The sequence below is a fragment of the Lithobates pipiens genome, unplaced genomic scaffold, assembly GCF_037356315.1.
Source record: "Lithobates pipiens isolate NorthernLeopardFrog02 unplaced genomic scaffold, aLitPip1_a1.2 Scaffold_22, whole genome shotgun sequence".
NCBI lineage: Eukaryota > Metazoa > Chordata > Amphibia > Anura > Ranidae > Lithobates > Lithobates pipiens.
In genome coordinates this window covers 98,036,829-98,061,918 of record NW_027507784.1, presented here as the reverse complement: position 1 = coordinate 98,061,918, position 25,090 = coordinate 98,036,829, and the positions used below count along the sequence as shown (strand labels likewise).

At 43.8% G+C, this 25,090-nt stretch overlaps 1 protein-coding gene across 4 annotated transcripts in view; it reads right to left on the bottom strand.

Annotated features, from left to right (window-relative positions):
• Positions 1–25,090, bottom strand: part of UBR3 (ubiquitin protein ligase E3 component n-recognin 3) — a 301,116-nt gene that overhangs the window by 4,302 nt on the left and 271,724 nt on the right. For all 4 annotated transcript variants that reach the window (XM_077447962.1, XM_077447963.1, XM_077447964.1 and 1 more), the window contains 4 exons: positions 22,839–22,964; positions 22,551–22,730; positions 10,401–10,610; positions 9,212–9,351 (listed from right to left, as the gene is read on the bottom strand). In XM_077447962.1, the coding sequence (XP_077304088.1) occupies positions 9,212–9,351; positions 10,401–10,610; positions 22,551–22,730; positions 22,839–22,964 (656 nt within the window). The remainder of the gene's footprint in view (positions 1–9,211; positions 9,352–10,400; positions 10,611–22,550; positions 22,731–22,838; positions 22,965–25,090) is intronic.

Genomic DNA, 25,090 nt, shown 5'->3' with positions numbered 1-25,090 from the left:
CAGTATAAGTGTCACTGGTGACGCTGGTTAGCCAGTTAGTTATTTAGGTTCCCCGTCAGGTTTTTATATAGCGCCAGGGACCCCCATATACTACCTAATAAAAATTTGAACCCCCTGATTGCCCCTAGTTAACCCTTTCACCACTGATCACCGTATAAGTGTTATGGGTGACTCTGGTTAGTTTGTTTTTTATAGCATCAGGGCACCCACCATTTATTACCCAATAAAGGTTTAACCCCCTGATCACCCGGCGGGTGATATCAATTAGGTTTTAGGGTCAGGGTCTGCGTCGCCCCAGGCAGCGATAGGTTAGTGCCAGTACCGCTAACACCCACACGCAAAGCATACACCTCCCGTAGTGGTATAGAATCTGAACAGATCAATATCTGATCTGATCAGATCTATACTAGCGTCCCCAGCAGTTTAGGGTTCCAAAAAAACGCATTGTTAGCGGGATCAGCCCAAATACCTGCTAGCACCTGCGTTTTGCCCCTCTGTCCAGCCCACCCAAGTGCAGTATCGATCGATCACTGTCACTTACAAAACACTAAACACATAACTGCAGCGATCGCAGAGTCAGGCCTGATCCCTGCCATCGCTAACAGGTTTTTTGGTAGCATTTTATATTCAAATCCGGAAGGCAGTGCTTGGTTTTCGGGGTCCCGTACGTGGCTAGGCTCCCAAAAAGTCCCCCACATGTGGTATCCCCGTACTCAGGAGAAGCAGCAAAATTTATTTTGGGGTGTAATTTGACTTCTGTCCATAGCATGTGTGAGCAATATATCATTTAGTGACAACTTTGTGCAAAAAAAAAAAAAGTTTGTAATATTCCCGCAACTTTTGGCAAAATATAAAATATTCCATGGACTCAACATGCCTCTCAGTAAATAGCTTGGGGTGTCTACTTTCCAAAATGGGGTCATTTGGGGGGGTTTTGTGCTATTTTGGCATTTTATGGCCTTCGAAACTGTGATAGGTAGTGAGGAGTTAAATCAAAAATTTGCACCCTTAGAAATCCTGAAGGTGGTGATTGGTTTTCGGGGTGCCGTGCGCGACTAGACTCCCAAAAAGTCCCACACATGTGGTATCCCCGTACTCAGGAGAAGCAGCAGAATGTATTTTGGGGTGTCATTTCACATATAACCATGGCATGTGTGAGCAATATATCATTTAGTGACAACTTTTTGTAAAAAAAATTTTTTTTGTGTCATTATTCAATCCCTTAGGACAAAAAAAATAAATATTCAATGGGCTCAACATACCCATCAGCAATTTCCTTGGGGTGTCTACTTTCCAAAATTGGGTCATTTGGGGGGGATTTGTACTGCCCTGCCATTTTAGCACCTCAAGAAATGAGATCGGCAGTCATAAATTAAAAGCTGTGTAAATTCCAGAAAATGTACTCTAGTTTGTAGACGCTATAACTTTTGCGCAAACCAAAAAATATACGCTTATTGACATTTTTTTCACTAAAGACATGTGGCTGAATAAATTTTGCCCTCAATGTATGACTAAAATTTAGTTTATTCGATTTTTCTTATAACAAAAAGAAGAAAATATCTTTTTTTTTCAAAATTTTCGCTCTTTTTCCATTTATATCGCAAAAAAAAAAAAATCGCAGAGGCAATCAAATACCATCAAAAGAAAGCTCTATTTGTGGGAAGAAAAGGACGCAAATTTTGTTTGGGTGCAATATTGCATGACCGCGCAATTACCAGTTAAAGCAGCGCAGTGCGAAATTGCAAAAAGACCTCTGGTCCTTAACCACTTTCAGACCGGACCATTTTGCTGGTAAATGACCAGAGGTCTTTTTACACTTTGGCACTGCGCTGCTTTAACTGGTAATTGCGCGGTCATGCAATGTTGTACCCAAACAAAATTTGCGTCCTTTTCTTCCCACAAATAGAGCTTTCTTTTGATGGTATTTGATTGCCTCTGCGATTTTTATTTTTTGCGATATAAACGTAAAAAGACCGCAAATTTTGAAAAAAAATGATATTTTCTACTTTTTGTTATTAGAAAAATCCAATAAACTCAATTTTAGTCATACATTTAGGACAAAATGTATTCAGCCACATGTCTTTGGTAAAAAAAAAGTCAATAATTGTATATTTATTGGTTTGCGCAAAAGTTGTCACATCTACAAACTAAGGTACGTTTTCTGGAATTTACGCAGCTTTTAGTTTACGACTGCCTATCTCATTTCTTGAGGTGCTAAAATGACAGGGCAGTACAAAACCCCCCCAAATGACCCCATTTTGGAAAGTAGACCCCCTAAGGAAATTGATAAGAGGCATGTTGAGCCCATTGAATATTTTATTTTTTTGCCTCAAGCGATTGAATAATGACAAAAAAAAAATTTTTTTTTTTTTTTTACACAAAGTTGTCACTAAATGATATATTGCTCACACATGCTATGGGCGTATGTGAAATGACACCCCAAAATAAATTCTGCTGCTTCTCCTGAGTACGGGGATACCACATATGTGGGACTTTTTGGGAGCCTAGCCGCGTACAGGGCCCCGAAAACCAAGCACCGCCTTCAGGCTTTCTAAGGGCGTAAATTTTTGATTTCACGCCTCACTACCTATTACAGTTTTGAAGGCCATAAAATGCCAAGATGGCACAAAACCCCCACAAATGACCCCATTTTAGAAAGTAGACACCCCAAGCTATTTGCTGAGAGGCATGTTGAGTCCATGGAATATTTTATATTTTGCCACAAGTTGCGGGAAAATTACAAACTTTTTTTTTTTTTTTTTTTTTTTTCACAAAGTTGTCACTAAATGATATATTGCTCATGCATGCCATGGGCATATGTGAAATGACACCCCAAAATAAATTCTGCTGCTTCTCCTGAGTACGGGGATACCACATATGTGGGACTTTTTGGGAGCCTAGCCGCGTACGGGGCCCCGAAAACCAAGCACCGCCTTCAGGCTTTCTAAGGGCGTAATTTTTTGAGTTCACTTCTCACTACCTATTACAGTTTTGAAGGCCATAAAATGCCAAGATGGCACAAAACCCCCACAAATGACCCCATTTTAGAAAGTAGACACCCCAAGCTATTTGCTGAGAGGCATGTTGAGTCCATGGAATATTTTATATTTTGCCACAAGTTGCGGGAAAATTACAAACTTTTTTTTTTTTTCACAAAGTTGTCACTAAATGATATATTGCTCACGCATGCCATGGGCATATGTGAAATGACACCCCAAAATAAATTCTGCTGCTTCTCCTGAGTACGGGGATACCACATATGTGGGACTTTTTGGGAGCCTAGCCGCGTACGGGGCCCCAAAAACCAAGCACCGCCTTCAGGCTTTCTAAGGGCGTTACAGTTTTGAAGGCCATAAAATGCCAAGATGGCACAAACCCCCCCCCCCCAAATGACCCCATTTTAGAAAGTAGACACCCCTAAATTTAGGGGTACACTAGTGAGACTAGGTAATAAATGGCGGGTGCCCTGAAACTATAAAAAAATAACTAACCAACCAGCGTCACCTGTAACAGTTATATGGTGATCACTGGTGAAAGGGTTAACTAGGGGGCAATCAGGGGGCTTTATGCGGTAGTATATGGGGGTCCCTGGCGCTATAAAAAGCTGCGGCGAACCTAAATACCTACCTGCCTAACTAGCGTCACCTGTGACACTAATACAGCGATCAGAAAAACGATCGCTTATTAGGCTGGGTTCACACTGGAGCGATGCGGGAACGCCACGAATGCGCGGCGGGTTCCCGCATCGCATGCCTCCCGGCGGCAGTTCACACTGCCCTATGCGAACTGCTGGGAGTGTCAGTGAAATGTTAATGACACCCCCAGATCAGTTCGCATATCGCAGTGCGATCTGCAAACTTGGATCGCATGGTGTGAACACCCATGCGATCCGATTCTGCTGCGGACCAAAAAAAGGGTCCCGTGCGAGTTTGCGGCGGGTGCGACACGAATTCAGCCATACTATCTGTATAGCTGAACTCGAATCGCACAGAGATCGGATGTGATTTGCACTGCAGTGCGGTGCGAATCACATCCGTTCTCATAAACCGCTGCAATGTGAACCCAGCCTTAGTGACACTGGCGACGGGGGGTGATCACGGGGTTAAACCTTTATTGGGGGGGTTAGGGGGGTACCTTAGAACTAAAGGGGGCTAACCCTAACTGCCCTAACAGTTATTAGTCACAAATGACACCTGCCGGGTGATCAGGGGGTTAAACCTTTATTAGGTAATAAATGGCGGGTGCCCTGAAACTATAAAAAAATAACTAACCAACCAGCGTCACCTGTAACAGTTATATGGTGATCACTGGTGAAAGGGTTAACTAGGGGGCAATCAGGGGGCTTTATGCGGTAGTATATGGGGGTCCCTAGCGCTATAAAAAGCTGCGGCGAACCTAAATACCTACCTGCCTAACTAGCGTCACCTGTGACACTAATACGGCGATCAGAAAAATGATCGCTTATTAGGCTGGGTTCACACTGGAGCGATGCGGAAACGCCGCGAATCCGCGGCGGGTTCCCGCATCGCATGCCTCCCGGCGGCAGTTCACACTGCCCTATGCGAACTGCTGGGAGTGTCAGTGAAATGTTACTGACACCCCCAGATCAGTTCGCATATCGCAGTGCGATCTGCAAACTCGGATCGCATGGTGTGAACACCCATGCGATCCGATTCTGCTGCGGGCCAAAAAAAGGGTCCCGTGCGAATTTGCGGCGGGTGCGGCGGGTGTGGCGGGTGCGGCGGGTGCGGCGAATGGCTGAACTCGAATCGCACAGAGATCGGATGTGATTTGCACTGCAGTGCGGTGCGAATCACATTCGTTCTCATAAACCGCTGCAATGTGAACCCAGCCTTAGTGACACTGGCGACGGGGGGTGATCACGGGGTTAAACCTTTATTGGGGGGGTTAGGGGGGTACATTAGAACTAAAGGGGGCTAACCCTAACTGCCCTAACAGTTATTACAGTCACAAATGACACCAATGCAAAAAAAAAAAAAAAAAAAAAAAAAATGACATTGGTGTCACTGTGACTGGGGGGCAGGGGTAATTGGGGGGGTGATCGGGGGGTAAAGGGGGGGTGTGAGTGTGCCTGGCATGTTCTACTGTGTGTGGGATGTGTTGGTGCAACTCACTGATCCGCTCTCCTCCGTGTCGGAACGAAAAATACCGACACGGAGGAGAGAATACATCACTTCCTCTCCTGTGTTTACATTACAGGAGAGGAAGTGATGTCACCGGGGATTTCCATTCGTCGGGAGCGATCGCGAGGGGGTGGCCATGAATGAATGGCCGTCCCCTCGTCCGGGATCGCTCCCGAACGAAAACCGACCGCCGCAGGCACCGGGCGGGGGCCCGATCGGGCCCCCGACCCGCGGGAGGCAAATCACGTACATATACGTGCTTATGCCTGCCCGTGCCATTCTGCCGACGTACATCGGCGTTAGGCGGTCGGCAAGTGGTTAAGGTGTTTATTGGTCCGGAGCTGAAGTGGTTAATTTATGACTGCCTATCTCATTTCTTGAGGTGCTAAAATGGCAGGGCAGTACAAACCCCCCCCCCCCCAAATGACCCCATTTTGGAAAGTAGACACCCCAAGGAAATTTCTGAGAGGCATGTTGAGCCCATTGAATATTATTTTTTTGTCCCAAGTGATTGAATAATGACACAAAAAAAATAAAAAATTACAAAAAGTTGTCACTAAATGATATATTGCTCACACATGCCATAGTTATATGTGGAATTGCACCCCAAAATATATTCTGCTGCTTCTCCTGAGTACGGAGATCCCACATATGTGGGACTTTTTGGGAGTCTAGCCGCGTACGGCACCCCGAAAACCAATCACTGCCTTCAGGGTTTCTAAGGGTGCAAATTTTTGATTTCACTCCTCACTACCTATCACAGTTTCGAAGGCCATAAAATGCCAAAATAACACAAAACCCCCCCAAATGACCCCATTTTGGAAAGTAGACACCCCAAGCTATTTACTGAGAGGCATGTTGAGTCCATGAAATATTTTATATTTTGCCACAAGTTGCAGGAATATTACAATTTTTTTTTCTTTGCACAAAGTTGTCACTAAATGATATGTTGCTCACACATGCTATGGGCAGAAGTCAAATTACACCCCAAAATAAATTCTGCTGCTTCTCCCGAGTACGGGGATACCACATGTGGGGGACTTTTTGGGAGCCTAGCCACGTACTGGACCCCGAAAACCAAGCACTGCCTTCCGGATTTAAATATAAAACGCTACCAAAAAAAACTGTTAGCGATCGCAGGGATCAGGCCTGACTCTGCGATCGCTGCAGTTATGCGTTTAGTGTTTTGTAAGTGACAGTGATCGATCGATCGATACTGCACTTGGGTGGGCTGGGCGTAGGGGCAAAACGCAGGTGCTAGCAGGTATCTGCATTTTTTTGGAACCCTAAACTGCTGGGGACGCTAGTATAGATCTGATCAGATCAGATATTGATCTGTTCAGATTCTATACCACTAAGGGAGGTGTATGCTTTGCGCATGGGTGCTTAGCGGTACTGGCACTAACCTAGCGCTGCCTGGGGCGACGCAGACCCTGACCCTAAAACCTAATTGATATCACCCGCCGGGTGATCAGGGGGTTAAACCTTTATTGGGTAATAAATGGTGGGTACCCCAATGCTATAAAAAGCGAACTAATCAGAGTCACCCGTAACACTTATACGGTGATCACTGGTGAAAGGGTTAACTAGGGGCAATCAGGGGGTTCAAATTTTTATTAGGTAGTATATGGGGGTCCCTGGCGCTATATAAAAACCTGACGGGGAACCTAAATAACTAACTGGCTAACCAGCGTCACCAGTGACACTTATACGGTGATCGCTGGTGAAAGGGTTAACTAGGGGCAATCAGGGGGTTAAAACCATTATTGGGTAGTATATGGGGGTACCTAGCGCTATAAAAACCTGGCGGTGAACCTAAAAAAATAACTAGCTACCTAGCGACCCTAATGCAGCGATCAGAAAAATTATCGCTTAGTGACACTGGCAAAAGGGGGTGAAAGGGTTAACTAAGGGCAATCAGGGGGTTAAAACCATTATTGGGTAGTATATGGGGGTACCTAGCGCTATAAAAACCTGGCGGTGAACCTAAAAAAATAACTAGCTACCTAGCGACCCTAATGCAGCGATCAGAAAAATTATCGCTTAGTGACACTGGCAAAAGGGGGTGAAAGGGTTAACTCTAAGGGCAATCAGGGGGTTAAATCTTTATTGGGGGGTGGTAGGGGGCTACCTTGGACCTAACACTAACTGCCCTGACACTTTTTACTTTTACAACTGACACTGAATGCAGTGATCAGTAAATAAATGATCACTGCAATCAGTGACACTGTGACTGGGGGGGGCGGTGGGGACATCGGGGGGCGATCGGGGGGGGGGGGGGGGAGGGGTTTGTGTGCCTATGTGTTCGTTAGTGTCACTGTAGTGTTTGGTGCAGACTTACTGTGTCCTCTCCTCATAGCCCGGTCAATAAAACCACCCCGAGGAGAATGACATCACTTCCTCCCTGCCTGTGTATACAATACACAGTGGAAGGAAGCTTCTCATTCGCCAGGAGCGATCGAGAGGGGATGGCCAGAAACCAACGGCCATCCCCTCATCCCGGATCGCTCCTGAAGCGAACCGGACCACCGCATCCAGCGGGAGGGGGTCTGATCGGACCCCCCACCCGCTGGAAGCCAAGCACGTACATGTACGTGCTTGTGCCTGTACATGCCATTGCAATGACGTACATTGGCATGCGGCGGTCCTTAAGTGGTTAAAGGATCCAGCAAATGTATTTTAGCTATGAATAGAAGTTGGGTGGTTGACTTACCCACCCACTGGTATCTTAACTATCAGGAAATAAAGCTGTGAAATCTCCCCTCCAGTGTGGCTTTCAATTAAATATATACAATTCAACATTACCCTCATAATATGGCGGGCAGCCTTACAAACTGATGGGGAAGGACACCAATTGAATCTTTTAGCCTTCAAGTACAGACTCCTAATACCAGAGTAAATTTTCACGGCTGCACAAAAAAAAATTTCAACTCTAACAGGCTAAATAATACGAGTAGCCATTTGAAGCCATGATCATGACACGGAAACGAACCTGCTCTGCTAGCAACCAATTCGTAAACAGGAACTCCAGATAAACAGCTAAATATAAATTTGAAAACACACACAATATTAAAGTATTAGGACGCCTGCCTTTACACACACATGAATGGCATTCCAATCTAAAGCCCCTTCCACACAATCGGATTTTCCGATAGAAAATGTTGGATGTCAGCTTGGAAGCAGAAGAGGTCAAAAAACAGAGAGAGGAAAAGGGAACAGGTTTTCCAAGGCCTCAGGTGTCACAGGTGGGATGCTGGAAGTGGACCTCCTGGCCTTCAGGTTCAGTTACAAACTGGACTGATATGCATCTGGGTGAAGGGACTGGCAAACGCAATACTCAAAATGCATTGGTGGGTCCACAGGATGAGTACACCCTGATTAGGACTGCAAGCATACACAGGGTGCCATGAAGAGGCCTTACAGCTTACGCATTCATGCTAACTAAACCTCTGTTTGCAATAGTTTCACCCTAATGCAATAGAATGAATTAGGGTGAAAAACCCAGACTTTACAACCCCTTTAAGAGTTCCCTTCACTGGAACTAAGAGGCCAAGCCCAACCACTGAAAAACCCCACACCATAGTTAAAGCTGTTATAGCGGCAAAGGGTGGGCCAGCTCAATATTGAACCCTACAGATTAGTTCACACAGACCACACAGTGAGAAAAGAGTTCTGGAAATGGCTTCTTAACGCTTATCAGATGAGTCCTTAAAGGCAGGTTCATCCTTTACCGGATGCATCCACAGTGGGAATGGACCACTTCTAAACAAAATCCTAGAAAACTCAGGTTGGCAAAAATGCAGCATAATGTAATTCACCCCAACACACAGTGCTGATGGGAAAGGGTTCTATGCACAGAATGCAGCTATTTTTTTTGGGCCAAATATCCAGCAAGGACCACATATGGAATAATGCAGTGAACATCAATGCTTTTGTGCTTCGATACATACACACATTCCACATCACAATTAAAGTCCTTTGTGAAGTCATAAGTTGATTATTGCTTACAGCCCAGAAGAGGCTGCTGAAAAATCTATTACCCATGTGTGAAAGAAACAGATTATTACCTGAGTTCTCGGTCTTCCTCCCCATGTACATCCAGATATACAGAACCCCAGAGGCAAAAGCGATGCCCCCGAATGATGATAATCACAGAGGCATTGATCAGCAGGAATATTCCTGTGCCAGCACCACAGTTCTGGGAATGCTGTAGAAAGATAAAAAGAAAATGCTACCAATTAGATGCCAGGTGTAATTTGCCTAGTACAGGTTACACTTAATCATCTGCTATAAGAAGTACAATGTATCTACTGCTTGCTGAGTCACCTGCCATTTTGTACCACTTTCAGACATTTTAGAATGGTCCCATTTTAAGGAAAACACATATATTGTAGAGAACAAGTCTGGGCAAGCTGAAAGCTTAGTAAACATGTCTATGAGGTGAGATTTGCAATAATCATCTCACGACTCAGGGACATCTTTAGACATCAAGAGCTACCAGAGGGTCCAACACCCTTCCAACCTTATCTTAGAGGACACATCTGATGGACATTGATATAATACTATTTTGTGACTGGATGGAAATTATATACATACACACACACAAACAGTGCTCAGCATAAATGAGCACACCCCCAATAGATTTGTCATAAAACATTTACTTTCCCTTTCAGAATCAACATTTTCTATGGTACACTAAACTACAAAATACTTCCAAACGCGTGCCATTGATTGCAACCAAGATTTGTTAATTTGCACACACAAAGTATTTTTCCTAACAAATTCATTCAAGACCATGTTACGAAAATGGACACACCAATGAAAGTCTTAGGAGCAAAGCTAAATTTTAGACAGCAAAATTCTAACTAACAAGAATTCGACTACAGGTGAGCTTAAAGCTTAAATATTAATTTAACAGGCGTCCAGCAGACAGCTTTTTTTTTTACTTAAAGAAAACCCTGTCCCATTTCATGCGGTCAACAATGACACCACATGGAAGAGAAATGTCACAAGGCCTAAGAAAGAAAAAAAAAATCTGTACTACACATCTGCATAAACTTTGAATTTGATCTTTAAGGTTGTTTGTTTTTTGGATTCATTCTACAGTCTAAATAGCTAAGGTTAGATTAAATGGACTGAGTGCGAGTCTTCCCCAAGACAAATAAGTATATTAATATTAGATTGCTCTTTCAGGGGCAAGGGCTGATGTAAATGGTCTATGTACATTGTAAGGCACATCAACAAATAAAGTCTTACCAGAACACATTCACAGTTATTTTGTTGCTTGCAGCAAAGACCCTTCAAGCAGACAAATGTGCCACAGACTAGACACAGTGCTGGATCCTTGGGAACTTTAGTACAAACACTACAGGCCTTCCTATGGTAATATTGAAAAATTGAGTTGTAGATTTCTGGCAGCTGGAGGAGTCGTGGCAAGTCCCATTTTGTTTCTTGAACGAGCAAAGCCTGGAAATGTAAAAACAGTACATGGATTAATCGGATTATACAGAATGAATGCCAGGAATACATATATGTTTAGTTTTCAATTTGTGCAAATATAGTGTTAGCAGTTCACTCAATGGAAGGGCCGGATTTCTGCACAGCTAACAAAAGCTGGAAGGCTACTAGGGGTAAGACACAGACACCCAAACACAACACACCATGCTGCAAAATGGGCCTCTAAACCTAGAACCACAATTCTTTTGACAGTTTACCCTTCCTTTTTACCATCCCTAGGTAAACTGACAGATTGGGAAAACTGTCTTTTAGCCTCTACTTCCCCAATCTTAACATTCGCTGTGATATTTAGAAGAACACAGGGGTGGGGTGGGTCTACCATACGGAACTGTTTAAAGTGCATCTACATTATGAGTTTAGGCCCACTTTTAAGTATAATAACTTTTTCACAAACTTCATATATTTGCAAATAAACAAATTCCAGTGGGTTACCATCTAGGAAGAAAACCCTCTTTCTAGCAGCATGGCCTGCTTCTGTTTTGAAGATATTCTTAGCCACCAATGGGGGGTAGTGTTTGAAGAAACAAGGCCTGCACTGCACTGAAATGAATGAGCAATGTGTTTCCAAGGAGCAGATTATTTAGAGTCCAGCACGCAGTACAACCTCCAGAAAAGTTGGGATGCTGTGTAAGAGCTACATAAAAACAGAATGCTACGATTTGCAAATCTCAGAGTTAGGCCAATATTCATTACCTGCTGGGATGTCCTGAGCAATAGCCTTGATGGGAGGAAGACACCCTGCAACCAATAGTCATCAAACCTTATATGGCCACCTGTAGTACACTGCGGCCGAAAGCCGAATCCACGGCTGCTCGGAATCCACTTGATAACATTTTTATGAAAGTACGCATTGAAGACCAGGTAGCAGCCTTAAAAATCTGAGCCACAGATACCTGATGGAGAAAAGCCCAGGAGGGTCTTACACCCCTGGTAGAATGAGCTCTCACCCTAAAGGGAGGAGCTTTACATTTCCGACCATAGGCCTGAATGACCAATTGACAGACCCAATTGGCAATGGAAGCTGCCTGCCCTTTCTTGGGTCCTTTTAGTAAAACAAAAAAAAGGAGTCTGATCCTCGGATGTTCGCAGATCTAGACAAATAAACCTCAACTGCCCGGACAATGTCCAAAGAATGCAGTAATCTCTCTTCTGCAGAACGAGGCTGGGAGAAAAAAGAAAGCAAAATAATGTCCCGATTTAAATGAAAGGCTGACACCACTTTCGGCAAAAAGGATGGAACAGGTCCTAACACGACCCTGTCGTAGTGAAGGATCAAGTATGGTTCCCTGCACGAAAGGGCTGCCAACTCAGACACCCTTCTAGCCGAGGTGATGGCCATCAGGAAGGCTAGCTTGCGTGACAAATATGTAAAATGAAAGGTGAAACCTTTAACCACTTGCCGACCGGCTCACGCCGATATACATCTGCAGAGTGTCACGGGTGTGCAACACAACGTACCCGTACGTCGCTGCATCATCGGCGGCTAGCGGACCCCGCGGACTCTATGTCCGCTGGTGGCCCACGATCGTGACACAGAGAGGCAGAATGTGGAGATGCCTATGTAAACAAGGCATTTCCCTTTTCTGCCTAGCAACATGCTCAGTAGTTATTACTCCCAGTGATTTGGAGCAGTGGTCTGTCATGTTCTAGTAAGCCCATCCCCCCTACAGTTAGAATACACCCAGGGAACACACTTAACCCCTTGATCGCCCCCTACTGTTTACACAGTAATCCGTGCATTTTTATAGCACGATCGCTGTATAAATGCCAATGGTCCCAAAATAGTGTCAAAAATGTCCGATCTGTCCACCGCAATGTCGCAGTCATGATAAAAATCGCAGATCGTCACCATTACTAATTAAAAATTAATAAGAAAAATGACATAAATCTATCCCCTATTTTGTAGACGCGATAACTTTTGCGCAAACCAATCAATATACACTTATTGTGATTTTTTTTTCTACCAAAAATATGTAGAAGAATACATATCGGCCTAAACTGAGGAAGACTTTTTTTTTTATATTTTTGGGGGGATATTATAGCAAAAAGTAAAAAATATTGCTTTTTTTTTCAAAATGTTCGTTTTTTTGTTCATAGCGCAAAATATAAGAACTGCAGAGGTGATCAAATACAACCTAAAGAAAGTTCTGTTTGATGGGAAAAAAGGACTCCAATTTTGTTAGGGTATGTCGCAATTGTCAGTTAAAGCGATGCAGTGACGTATCACAAAAAAGGGCTTGGTCAGGAAGGGGGTAAATCCTTCTGGGGCTGAAGTGGTTAAGCCGAGCACCCTCGATACAACAATTATAAATGTAACCAATAAAATAAATCAATCTAGAGCAGCTCTGAGTACAACCAAAGGTCAGAAATATTGAAGTAAAAATGAATTGGTAATTTCATACCACACTCAAATATTATATAAATATACACATATACATATACACACACAATAAAACAAAAATAATAATGCAGTCAAATAGTGTTCAGATATAAATGCAGATTTTCAATAATAAAGTCCATAAACTACCACCATCGATTCTTTAATCAAGTTCACAGTAATGAATAGCGACAGAAAATAGAAAGTGCCGTCTTCCACCAGTATTAGGCCAACATCCTACTCACCAGATTGATCAGACACCCATGACAGGTGTCAGTTGAGCAGAAAGGTAAATCAAGATGTATCCACCAATGCAGATGCACACAAGACAAAATACAACATATAGTTGCAGAACCAGCTAATGGGTTAATGGATATTCTCAATATGGCAAAGAAGACCAGCACAAGCCCACTGTGTGAACAGATGCGCAGCCATCGTGAAACATACAGATAAGCAACCACAAGAAGCGCCCCATGGACTACACCAGCAAAAAATACATAGCCGGTTTTAAACAGCTTAATATCCACAGATATCCACACTAGCAGCGCTTGAGGGAGACAGTCTCACCTGGGTTGTCTGGCGCTCTTTATCTGATGCACCTGATCTTTGAGGGCACAGATCCATGCATGTGGAAAGAATACCCTTGCTTGGACCGTATATAGGATCTGACTTAAATACTTAGACTTTGAGCTGGTCTCAAGGTTGACTTTTCGTATTTATGATCCAGCCTAAGATTTCCAAACACCGCACTGTGCAGGTTATGCTCTGTTCTAGAGCCTGTGATGAGTGATCTCTGAGCAGGAGGTCTTCCAGATACCCGAGCACCAGGATCCCTTGGGCCCTTAAAAGACCCAGTACTGGTGCTAGGACCTTTGTGAACACCCGGGTAGCTTTAGGGGATATGATTTAAATTCATTAATACCATACTGGTGACCCCACAATAGGGATAAAACTTTTTCTCCGAAAGGAGTTTAACAAGACACATGGCCACTCACTAAAATTAGAAGAAAAGAGGTTTAACTTTTAACTATGTAGAGGGTTATTTACTGTAAGAGCGGCAAGGATGTGGAATCCCCTTCCACAGGCGGTGGTCTCAGTGGGAAGCACCGATAGTTAAGAAAAAAAAACTATTAGATAAGCACCTGAACAACTGCAACATACAGGGATATACAATCTAATACTGACATATAATCACACACATAGGATGGACTTGTGTCTTTTTTCAACCTCCCCTACTATGCAACTATGGATCAGTAGATGCTGGTTCAGAGATCCTAGGTCCTAAATGGGCCTTGTGTCCCAGTTTGGTTTTTGAACTGTAAATAGGTTTGAGTAAAACCTTGCACTCCTTTCGGGTACAGGAACCTCTACAATCACTTCTTGATGCACTAAATGATGTAGTACCTGAAGCAAACAGTATTTTTGGAGGATCCAAGGGAATGCTGAATCTTAAAAACTTAAGGGGGAACCCTCCGCAACTCCAGCTGTAACCGTGGGATAGAGTTGAGGTGACCCACTTATCCTGAACTATTGTTCTCCAAATATCGGCAAAGTGCAGCAGCCTCCCCCCCGACGGGGGGTCCCCTCAAAAGCAGGGCTTGGTGCTGAGTTTAGGAAAATTTTGGACCCAGGGCTTTTTCTGGCCCTGGCCTTGCAGCTTGTCCCTAGCGCCCTGTTGGCAGTGGAACTGCCTTGGCGCTGAGACATTTGAGAATGCAGTCCCTGAGGTTTTAAACGAGGGGTGCCTGGTGCTTTTCTTCAGAGGAAGTAGAGAACTCTTCCCCCCAGAAATATTTTGGATATATTTGTCCAAATGATCACCAAATAAACGTTCCCCATGGAAGGGGAAACCTGCCGATAACTTCATACAAGGAAGCTAGGCTGACCAGTTCTTAATCCACAAAAGTCTGTGCATATGTACAGACGAGAGAGCTAAACGGGAAACCTGCTGTATTGAATCCTTTAAGGCGTCAACTGCAAAACACAGCACTCAAGGAATATCGGTCTTATTTTTCAGGCATATAATCCTCCTGGTTATGCCTTTCAGGCCATCTGACCTGATCCTTTATAGACCTGGCAGATACCAATTGCTACAACAGCTGGCTGAATAGATGAACTGGCCAAAGAAAATTAAGCCTTTATAAATTACTCCAATTTCCTGTCAACAGGGTCTTTCAAGTCCTGTGTGTTATCTACCAGACACGTTGAGTTCTTGTTTAAAGGAAGAAACTGCTGCATCTAAGGCTGGCATGCTCCACTTCTTAACCAACTTTTCATCCATGGGCTATAAAAGGGAAAACCTCTTAAGAGGAACAAAAATCCTGTCAGAATGTTCCCAATCAGCAGAAACAGCCTGTTCCAACAGAGGGTGTAATGGGAAAGCCTGTGTGGCCTGAAGAGGCCTCAGGGATCCCAAAGAGGGGCAGGGAAGCTCAGTAACCTCTGCAAGAGTCAACTTAAAGGCAGAACAAACTATTTCGGTAAGAGTCAGGATCAAAAGCCCCTGTTATTGAGAGGCAGACACCAACTGGAAACTGTGTGGCTGTATTTGTGTATGACGCAAATCTTTGTGCGCCCAGATAAAGGCTACGGCGCATGTGCACCATGGCCACCAAACTGCTGAGCCCAGTGGCGGTCTTGCGAACACACGTTTGCCATGGCGAACCAAAGTGAAATCGCACACCGTTGTGCCCCATCATACAGGTAAAAGGCAGCCAGACACGCAAAAAGGGTACACTTTGCAAACACCCACAGCTAGCCCAAAAACTCCCCCATATGGTCACCACACACAGGTGTCCAGCCTCTAGCTTGCTTGACCGATTGTTACAATCACTGGGACATCTGACGATAATAGAGGGGTTTCACTTACCCATCCAGGTGCAGGACAGCTTAGAAACTAAGAGCCCAACCTTCACAGTGGGTTCCTGTCACTTGAGGACCTTCAAGGACTGGGTACCCTTTTCATGTTTAGGGTCCACTCCATTGGACCTGTACAGCACCCAGCAGGAATGCCTTAGCGCTGTAGTGTCCAGGATTGCACTTTGTAGGGTCCAGCGCCCGGAGGCCGCATTACAGGCAAAACCTTGCAGGATCTTCAGTCTTCTTCGTGAGGCTCGGGGTACCATTTATCCAAGTACATAAATCCTGTGTCAAATGGATCCGTCAATCCCTTGATTCATTTAAGAAACAAGGTAATTTTGAAATTGATGGCATCGACATGTCTCGCAAACGTTAGGCCAGGGCAATAAAAAACTGTCAAAGTAAAAGGTACAAACAAGGATGAGCTGGAAGATCATTTTTCAAAAAATTAGGTTAATTGGCAATGGCACAATAACATGATTGGGTTTAAAAGAAAAAAAAAGAGCATCTTCGAGAGTCAGAATATCTCAGAATTTAAGATGGGAAGAGGTTCACCAATTTGGTGACACTGGAGACATCTCTGTATTCAGGGGACAAGGCTGAAATGCAATATTGGATGTCCATGAACTTCGGGCCCTCAGATGGCACTGCATTAAAAACAGGCATGATTCTGTGATTGAGTTTACTGCATATGCTCAGGAATACTTCCCAAAAATCACTGAACACAGTTTGCTGTGTCATCCAGAAATGCAAGTTAAAGCTCTGTTACGGAAAATAAAAGCCATTTCTGAACATGATCCAGAAATGCTGCCATCTTCTCTGGGCCAAAGCTCATTTAAAATGGTTTGATGCAACGTGGAAAACTGTTCTGGGGTCAGACAAATCGAAATTTGATATCCTTTTTTGGAAACCACGGAAGCCTCGCCCTACAGACAAAAGATGAGAGGGACCTTCCAAAGCTTGTTATCAGTACTCTGTTGGTATGCACACGTGGAAAGGCGCCATCAATGCTGAAAGATATATTCAGGTTTTGGAGCAGCATATGCTCCTATTCATATGCCGTCCTTTTTGGAGAAGGCTTTGCATATTTCATCAGGACAATGCTAAGCCACGTACCGCATCTATGACAACAGCATGGTTTTGTAGTAAAAGGGTTTGGGTGCTTTACTGGCCTGCTTGCAGTTCAGATCTTTCACCAATTGGAAATACTTGGCGCATCTTGAAATGAAAAATACAAAAAAAGATGACCCAGGACTGTTGAACAATAATAATTCTAAATCAGGTAAGAATGGGACAAAATTCCTCCTTAAAACTTAAGCAACTGGTCTTCTCAGTTCCCAGAGATTTACAGAATGTTAAAAGAAAAGGAGATGGTACACCATGGTAAACCTGGCCCTGTCCCAACTTTGAGACGTGTTGCTACCAACAATTTAAAAATTCCATTTTGTTCCCTAAAACTAGTACATTTTCTCGGCTTAAACATTTGATGTTTTCAACTGTGGATAAAATATGGGTTTACGAGATTGGCAGATAATTGCATTCTGTTTTTATGTAGATTTTACACAGCATCCCCACTTTTCTGGGATTTAAAGCGGAGGTCCACCCTAAAATGGACCTTCCGCTCATCGGATTCCTCCCCCCCTCCGGCGCCACAATTGGCACCTTTCAGGGGGGAGGGGGGTGCAGTTACCTGGATAATCCAGGTAACTGCACCCACTTCCGGGCTATCTCTCTGCGGAAAGGGGCGTACGTTACGCCCCTTTCCGCAAGCGCCCGCCCCCTTCAGCAAGTGCCCCGCTGCCTGCTGGGAAACACACAGCTCCCAGAGGCAGCGGGGACCGCCCTCATTGCGCAGCGCGGCTCGTGCATGCGCAGTAGGGAACCGGGAAATGAAGCCGAAAGGCTCCATTTCCTGATTCCCATACCCAAGATGGCGGCGGCAGGACCCGACAGACGACCTAGCGATCGGCTTCGGGTGCCGACATCGCGGGCGCGCTGGACAGGTAAGTGTCACTATTTTAAAAGCCAGCAGCTGCAGTATTGGTAGCTGCTGGCTTTTAAAAAAAAAAAAAAAACGTGGAGTCCAGGTGGACTCCCGCTTTAAGTTGTTACCAAGAGGTTGGAGGCGAAATAGCTGGAAGCAGAATTTTTATTCAGTAAATGTAAACTTCATTAGGTCATGACAGGCTGGTTATGCTTTACGCTATGCATTGCAACAGAGAGATCTCTCCACCAGAGTTCCTAACTCTGTAATATGAATCAGAACCCGCAGTGGGCTTTTCTTCCTCTTTAATACCCTGCAAAGTAAAAGCAAAATAGGCTAGTATGCATTGCATACTAGCCCATTATGTTGCACTTATCTGCAAACGAAGCCCGCAATGTCCCCGAGGTTCCTGCTGGTGGCTACATCCATCTTCACCCCTCTTGCTCCTGGGGGTGTGGACTCCGGCTCTGACGGCTCCGGCGTGATGTCACTCCCAACGGTCACGGCATGGGCCCTGTAGAAACGGCACGATCGCGCCCTTTCTTCAGTGCGCATGCGCCGATTACATCAGCGCAATACTATATGGTAAATATCTCCTAAACCTTTACAGTACCTACAGGTAAGCCTTATTATAGGCTTATCTGTAAGTAAAAGTGGTGTGTACATGTTTACAACCACTTTATATGCAAATCTTGGCTTTTCTCCACCTGCACTTCACTGCCTCCATAATGGTCCCAATATGTAACAGGCAGCATCAATGACCAATAAGTGAGCTCAGGAGGTGGGAGAAGGCCACATATGATCAATGTTTACAGGTATAGTGGAGATTTTGCCTATAATTTCTGGTACTTATATCCCTAGATCGACTGATCTTTAAAGTGGAGGGTCAGTCAAACACGAACTATACTTAAAGTATCATTGAACTCACGTCACTAAAAACAGTCAATAAATTATATACTACATGCTGTTCATACTCACTCAGTCACTAAGAGATTTGTTCTCTGTATTCTGCAGACAACCTGGTTGAGCTGTTCTCTGTCTCCCCCTCCTGCCCAAGTCCCCACTGCAGTTGGGTATTTTGCAGAGCAATGTTGGCAGGTAATGCACATGCTCGGTTTTCAGTATTTTTCTACCCTGAGCATTTCTCCTGATCACATCTGAGCAACCAATGTTACTATAGAGTCACACATGCGGATGCACACACAGTGGTAAAGGACAGCCCACTCCCTCCCTCCTCCTTCATGCCCACAAACCAGCTAAATCCAATGGGGTGGCATATTACACCTTTTTGATGGTGGCTTCATCTCCCTCTTATTCTAAGAGGGAGGTGTAAGCTTAAGGGGCATGACTGGCAGAAATGCATCCACACCATATTATTGCCAAAAAGTAAAGATTTCAAATATATATTTGTATGGCGTTTTAAAACAGTTAAAGTTTTTATTCTGTATTCCAAAGACTATTTTATTTTGAACATTTGACCAGGGTAGATGCGAGCTTTGGGCAGTTGGAGTTCCACACTGTGCATAGCACCCCCTTAAATGCCTGCACGCCCCTGAACTCTGCACTCTGTATGTAGCGCACCCCTAAACCCTGCACTCTGTACGTAGCGCACCCATGAACTCTGTATGTAGCACACCCCAGATACTACCAGCCCTTTGAGGGCTACCATATTGTTGATGCGGCCTCCGATGAAATGGCATTTTACACCCCTGCTTTACAGGGTTGATAGAATAGACTTAAAATGGGGGTGGGAGTAAGTATAGTCAGCGTTTGACTGAACTTCCACTTTAAGGGTCCTTTCACACAAGCGTCATCAGTTCATGAAAACTATATTTTTACATTAATTTACATTGGTTTGTACATTCAACTTCAGTTAGATTTAAAACCAGTATACAACTATTTTTCACACGTTTGTTTTATTAGATGTTGAAGAAACTAGTGACAAAAATGGACAATATCTGTTTAGGTCTGCAAAAAAAGAAAAGGAAGCATACTGGATGTAAGCAAATGTAAAAGGAAACGTGTCCAGTTACATCCATTCATCTATAAACATATATGGTTTAGTCTGAATCAATCTGAAAAACTGATAGACCAATCCAGACTGAACGCTTGTGTGAAAGGGGTCCAAGAGGCACAGTTTCCACTGAAAGGAACTTTTGCATTTTTCATCATATACCCAGTTTTCATTGCCCAGGTTTGTGACATTTAAAATAATTCTGTGGATCAACTCCATAAACATATGAGCAACTTAACTGAACTAGTCAACAGAAGTCAAAGACGTCAAGGTTTTTTTTTTTGCTGTTAGGCTACCCAGCTGGTGGAATTTAACTATCCTCATGGAGACAGAAAGTGATGGGATATCAAAGTTTTACAGCTTTTACCAGAAGCATAGAGGTGAAGGTAAAACGTTCAATGGAAACAGCCACACCTTCTGACAACTTCCGGTCCCTACATCACAGCTGTCATTGTTTGTGCATCAGTATCGATCGGGGAGCCCTCAAAACCATCAGCATGGCCACGGTGGTAGTGAGCACTACCCACAGCTATTTAGAGAGACTAGAGCAGAGAGGAGCTTTACTTAAAGTGTTACTAAACCCAGAACAGAAAAATCTGTCTGTATTCGCAGTAAAGCATACTTGGTATACTCAATGTGGAAACTAAGGTGTTAATTCTCTGCATTGTGTAAAAAGGCTGTTTTCTCTTAACCTCCCCTTCTTCCCCTGCCCCCATCTAGCTGCTAGAACAGAGGCTAGGGGACAAGCTGCACATGCTCAGTTTGGTGTGAATTGCTGGAATTTTTTTTCTTGGGAGAGTGCAAGTGAGAAACACAGGGCCAATCAACACTGTTCAGGCAGAGGGTCTGGGGTCCTTAAGCCTCATAGGACAATCCTCCTCCTACAAGCTTTAAAGCAGTAGCAAACTCCCTGGTATGATTTTTACCTACAGGTAAACCTATAATAAGGTTTACCTGTAAGTAAAATGAATATCTCCTAACGTGCACCTCTTAGGAGATATTCACCCTGCATGCAGCCAGTTATGCGTTCGGAAGGTCTGGCATACCATGGTGGACCTTCAGAGCTTCGTGCCGGAACCGAGGAGTGATGCAATTGCGGCTTCAGCCAAACGCATAGCCAGAGCGTGTGAACCCGGACGACAGACTAGAGGAACAAGTCAGCCCTCTCAGCTGTGACCATACAGCTCTGGAGGGCTTCGTTCCAAGATTAGTATTTAATATTATGCATACTAGCACATTATGCCATTGCTTTGCAGGTATTTTCTATTTTTTTCATAGCCGCATTTTACAACAGCTTTAACCAGACACCCGATAGAAGTCACAAGACTGCTGTAACTGCTAATGAGAAAAGGTATTAAGCAGTTTATATTTACTAAAATTATTGCATTTTCATGATGTGTACTGTGGGAGACCAGATAGAGTGAATGCAGGGTCTAGGGTTTAGTAACACTTTAATGTGCTTACAATGTGTGACCACAGCTTGCCTTTGTGAGTTGTTTACTTAACAATTTAAGTGTTTTTTTAATGCACGTTACTACACTCAGATGGCGGTACTGCTTTTTCTTTGATTTGCCTACAGAGTTGCTTCTTAGAGCCGGTTCACACAGCGGGCGATGCGAGGCGACACGACTCGCCTCGCTCTCGCAAGTCGCCCCCGTTCTGTACAATGGAACTGTTCTGAGAGGAGCGACTCGAGTCGCTCCGACTCAGAAAAAAGGTTCCTGTACTACTTTTGGGCGACCTCGGGGCAACTTGAATTGACTTCTATACAGAAGTCATTTGCAAGTCGCCGCTGAGGCCGCGGCAGGTCGCGGCGAGGCAAGTCGGAGTCGCCTCGCCTGCTGTGTGAACCGGCCCTTACTCTTTCCAGTTGGCAGCTGTCATGCAACGGTTTTGGATTTAGACATGGATTTATGATTTTATCTACTAATTTGGACTGATTGTTTTATTCACATTTATATCTTTACTGTGTAACCCTTTTGTATAGATATATGCTTTTTAGGTGTATTCCATATGGGCTGTCACAGTATTACCATTTTGTGCCTCATGCTCCACTGCCTCCTCGTTTGTTAAATCTTTCAATGGGAATCTCTTTTCTGGCGACAACTCTCTAAAAGCAGAATTGTTTCACTTTATAGAAATCCTCTCACGCTTGGGTCGAAATTTAACTGGTTCAGCAGGGACTGGCTGAATTTGGATCCTTGTATGGGCACTCTGGTTGAACTGAAGTTGATCCGTGTATTCTGATGATGGGGAAATCTCCATGCTGTTACAATACAATAGCTTAGCAGGGAGGATTCCCTATACACCTTGAATGTGTGGATGGAGCAATTGGGTCAGTTTTATGTTCAATCTGTTGGCTGAACAAATAAAACAGACCCATCAATTGGCAACTTTACGGGCACATCTTCAGGACAGGAAGTTAAAAAAAAAAATGATTTGAACCTTTTACATTTCCTATACACTACATCTGCATACACTTCCACAGTCTAAATAACCATAACACAATTAACAAAAACATTTTTTTTGTGCAAGGTAAGCAAAAACTGCCACCTTCCTGACAAAAAAAAAAAGAAAAAAAGAAAAGAAAAGCAAGGGGAATGGGAAAACATTTTTCTGAAATAATTCCACAAAAAAAAAGCTTAGCTTGCATACATTTCCTTGGTCTGGGTGGTCTTCTGCAAACAAAATCACTTCGGAGCACCATTGAGACATGAGGTCAAATGCTGGGGCTGACCAGTCCAGACAAGAGGCACTAGCATATTCAGGTGATGTCTGAGGGACTGACCGCAGGATTCCTAAGCAGCTGCAAAGCCCAATAAATTCCTCTTCTTCCTGTGAAATGAATCAACAGATAAATTGAATTTCACATTAAGCAATAACTTATTTAACTTAACTAATGAATTATTTGAACTAAATACCACAATTAGTCTTCCATAATACCTGACAGCTTGGAATATCTGTTCCAAATAAATGTTGCTGGAGGAGGCAGGTGATCCTGAGGAAGGGCAGGCAGAACTGCTGCAAGTAATGCTCAATGGACTGTGAAGACCAGACATTCAGGTTGGTCTGAAACAAGAAAACATACAATAAATCCTGAATATCCAGGGTAGATACAGTGACTAAGTCTTGTATTTCTGGATATGTTTCATTTTTATTAAAGAGGGCCTGTTACTTAAACAACCTAATATTGCAGAGAGGGAAGGGACAGCTGCTACTTAATTTTAACAAGGTGGTTTAAACCTATATATCTTAGGTATAAAATCATTCATTCCATCTTAGATTCCACTACCACTTTGCATGGGTGATATCATTACGGTGCTGGTTGACGAAAATGGAGTAATGAATGAGAACCAGTCAAGATAAATTTGCCAAATACACAGTTGTAGGTTCTATGGACTTTATTTTCTACTTTGAAATACCAAATCTAAAGTATTTTGTAGATAATGTTCATCTCAATTACAATAGGTTTATGCTGTCAACTTAAGTTGAATGGACAATGGCCAAAAAAATTAAAAATGACAGAAAATCCCCTCTATTAGGCAAAACCCCTCCCCATCAGACAAGGCTTCAGTCTTTGTAGCAAGCCATAAACCACAAGGCAGAGGGGTGGGATGCCAGTGTCCTGTGATGTACTACAAGAAAGAATTTTAATAGGTAAAACGCAAAATCCCATTTTCTTTATTGTATCTCCTAGGACACAGAGTATCTTCATCTCCATAGCACTAAATGTGAGGGGAGGGTAACACATCAAAAGGCCCCAAAACAACGAAACCAGAATAGGTTACAACCCCATGGAGCAGCCTGCAAGACACACCGACCAAAAGAAGTATCCTCAGCGGCTCGAACATACTTACATACTTGGTAAAACTTTTTAAAAGAATGAACTGAAGAACAGGTGGCCGCTCTACAAACATGAGCTACCAAAGCCTGATAATATATAGCCTAGGAGACACAGACACAGACACTCCTAGTAGAATGAGCCTTTACCAAAAACAGTGGTTCTTTTCCGCTTATACCATGAACTTGAGAAATAACCTGACAGCTATGTAACCCTTCCTTGGACCTTCAGGAAGCACAAACAGTGCCCCTTCCCCATAAGAAAAAATAGCGTGACCTCTTAAAACTTGCTGCGACCTATAGTCCCATAAGGAAAGCTCTGCTGAGACTTGTAGGCCCACGAGGGAAGCTGTCCCAGAACCTGTACTTCTGCTCACATGTGGGTAGAAGATGGCTGTCACCAGGGTGTTCCGCCCCACTTGTGACATCACGCTTTTGTACTCAAATGCGCGTGCGCCCAAGTTTGTTCCAGAGTGACTGCAGGGGGTGTACTGGACGACCAGAGACTCATGGACTGCCTCAGACAATGCTACAGCTAAGTAGCGCTGAAGGAGGTCTGTTAAGCTAAAATATGCACTAGTGCTACACAGATAAAAATATACAACAAAAATAATTCGTTTAGAGAGCCACTTTCCTGTCCTATCCCAGGAAGGGGATCCCCAGGAAAGAGTACCAGCAAGGACAACCCCAGGGCACTAACCAGTCCATGCTGCAGGACTCCCTAGGGGGTTCAATCTTCATTCATCACAGCGGGCAATGCCACAAAAGGTCTTAAGGGACTCTGCTTCCCAGCTGGGGAACACTGCCCTGGCCCTGTATACTGTCTAAATGGTCTGCAAGCCATTATATCATTATGCAGGGCCCTGTCCTGCTGGGTCCAGTGCTGACTGACAAAAAGTTACAGGCTGCCCCATGCGTCCAGAGTGGGCTTTGTGTACTATTCCTCTGAGGATAGAAAAGCTGTCGGAAAATGGTTTCAGAAAAAGATAGTCTCCTAATCCCAGATGGAACGGTTGAGAAGCTAGGTACATTCTTTTGTGATGACTGGACAGACATGATCATCATCTAAGACAGTAGCAAAAAATAACTGAAGCCTTGCCAAAGGGGAAGGATAAGAGTATTTTTTTTTTTCTTGCCTGTTCAACTACCTGAAGGTGGAAGCATAACCCTATCCTGATGGAGAGGAAGACACGCAGTGTTGTTGAATGTACGATACAGAAAACATTACATTCCTACTCACTTCTTCAAATTACAGTATCATGTATGCTACAAAGAGGCAGATTTTTTTTAGGCTCTTGTATGCACCGAATTATAATGCAAACATATACAGCTTTACATTTATCATGTCTAGTGTA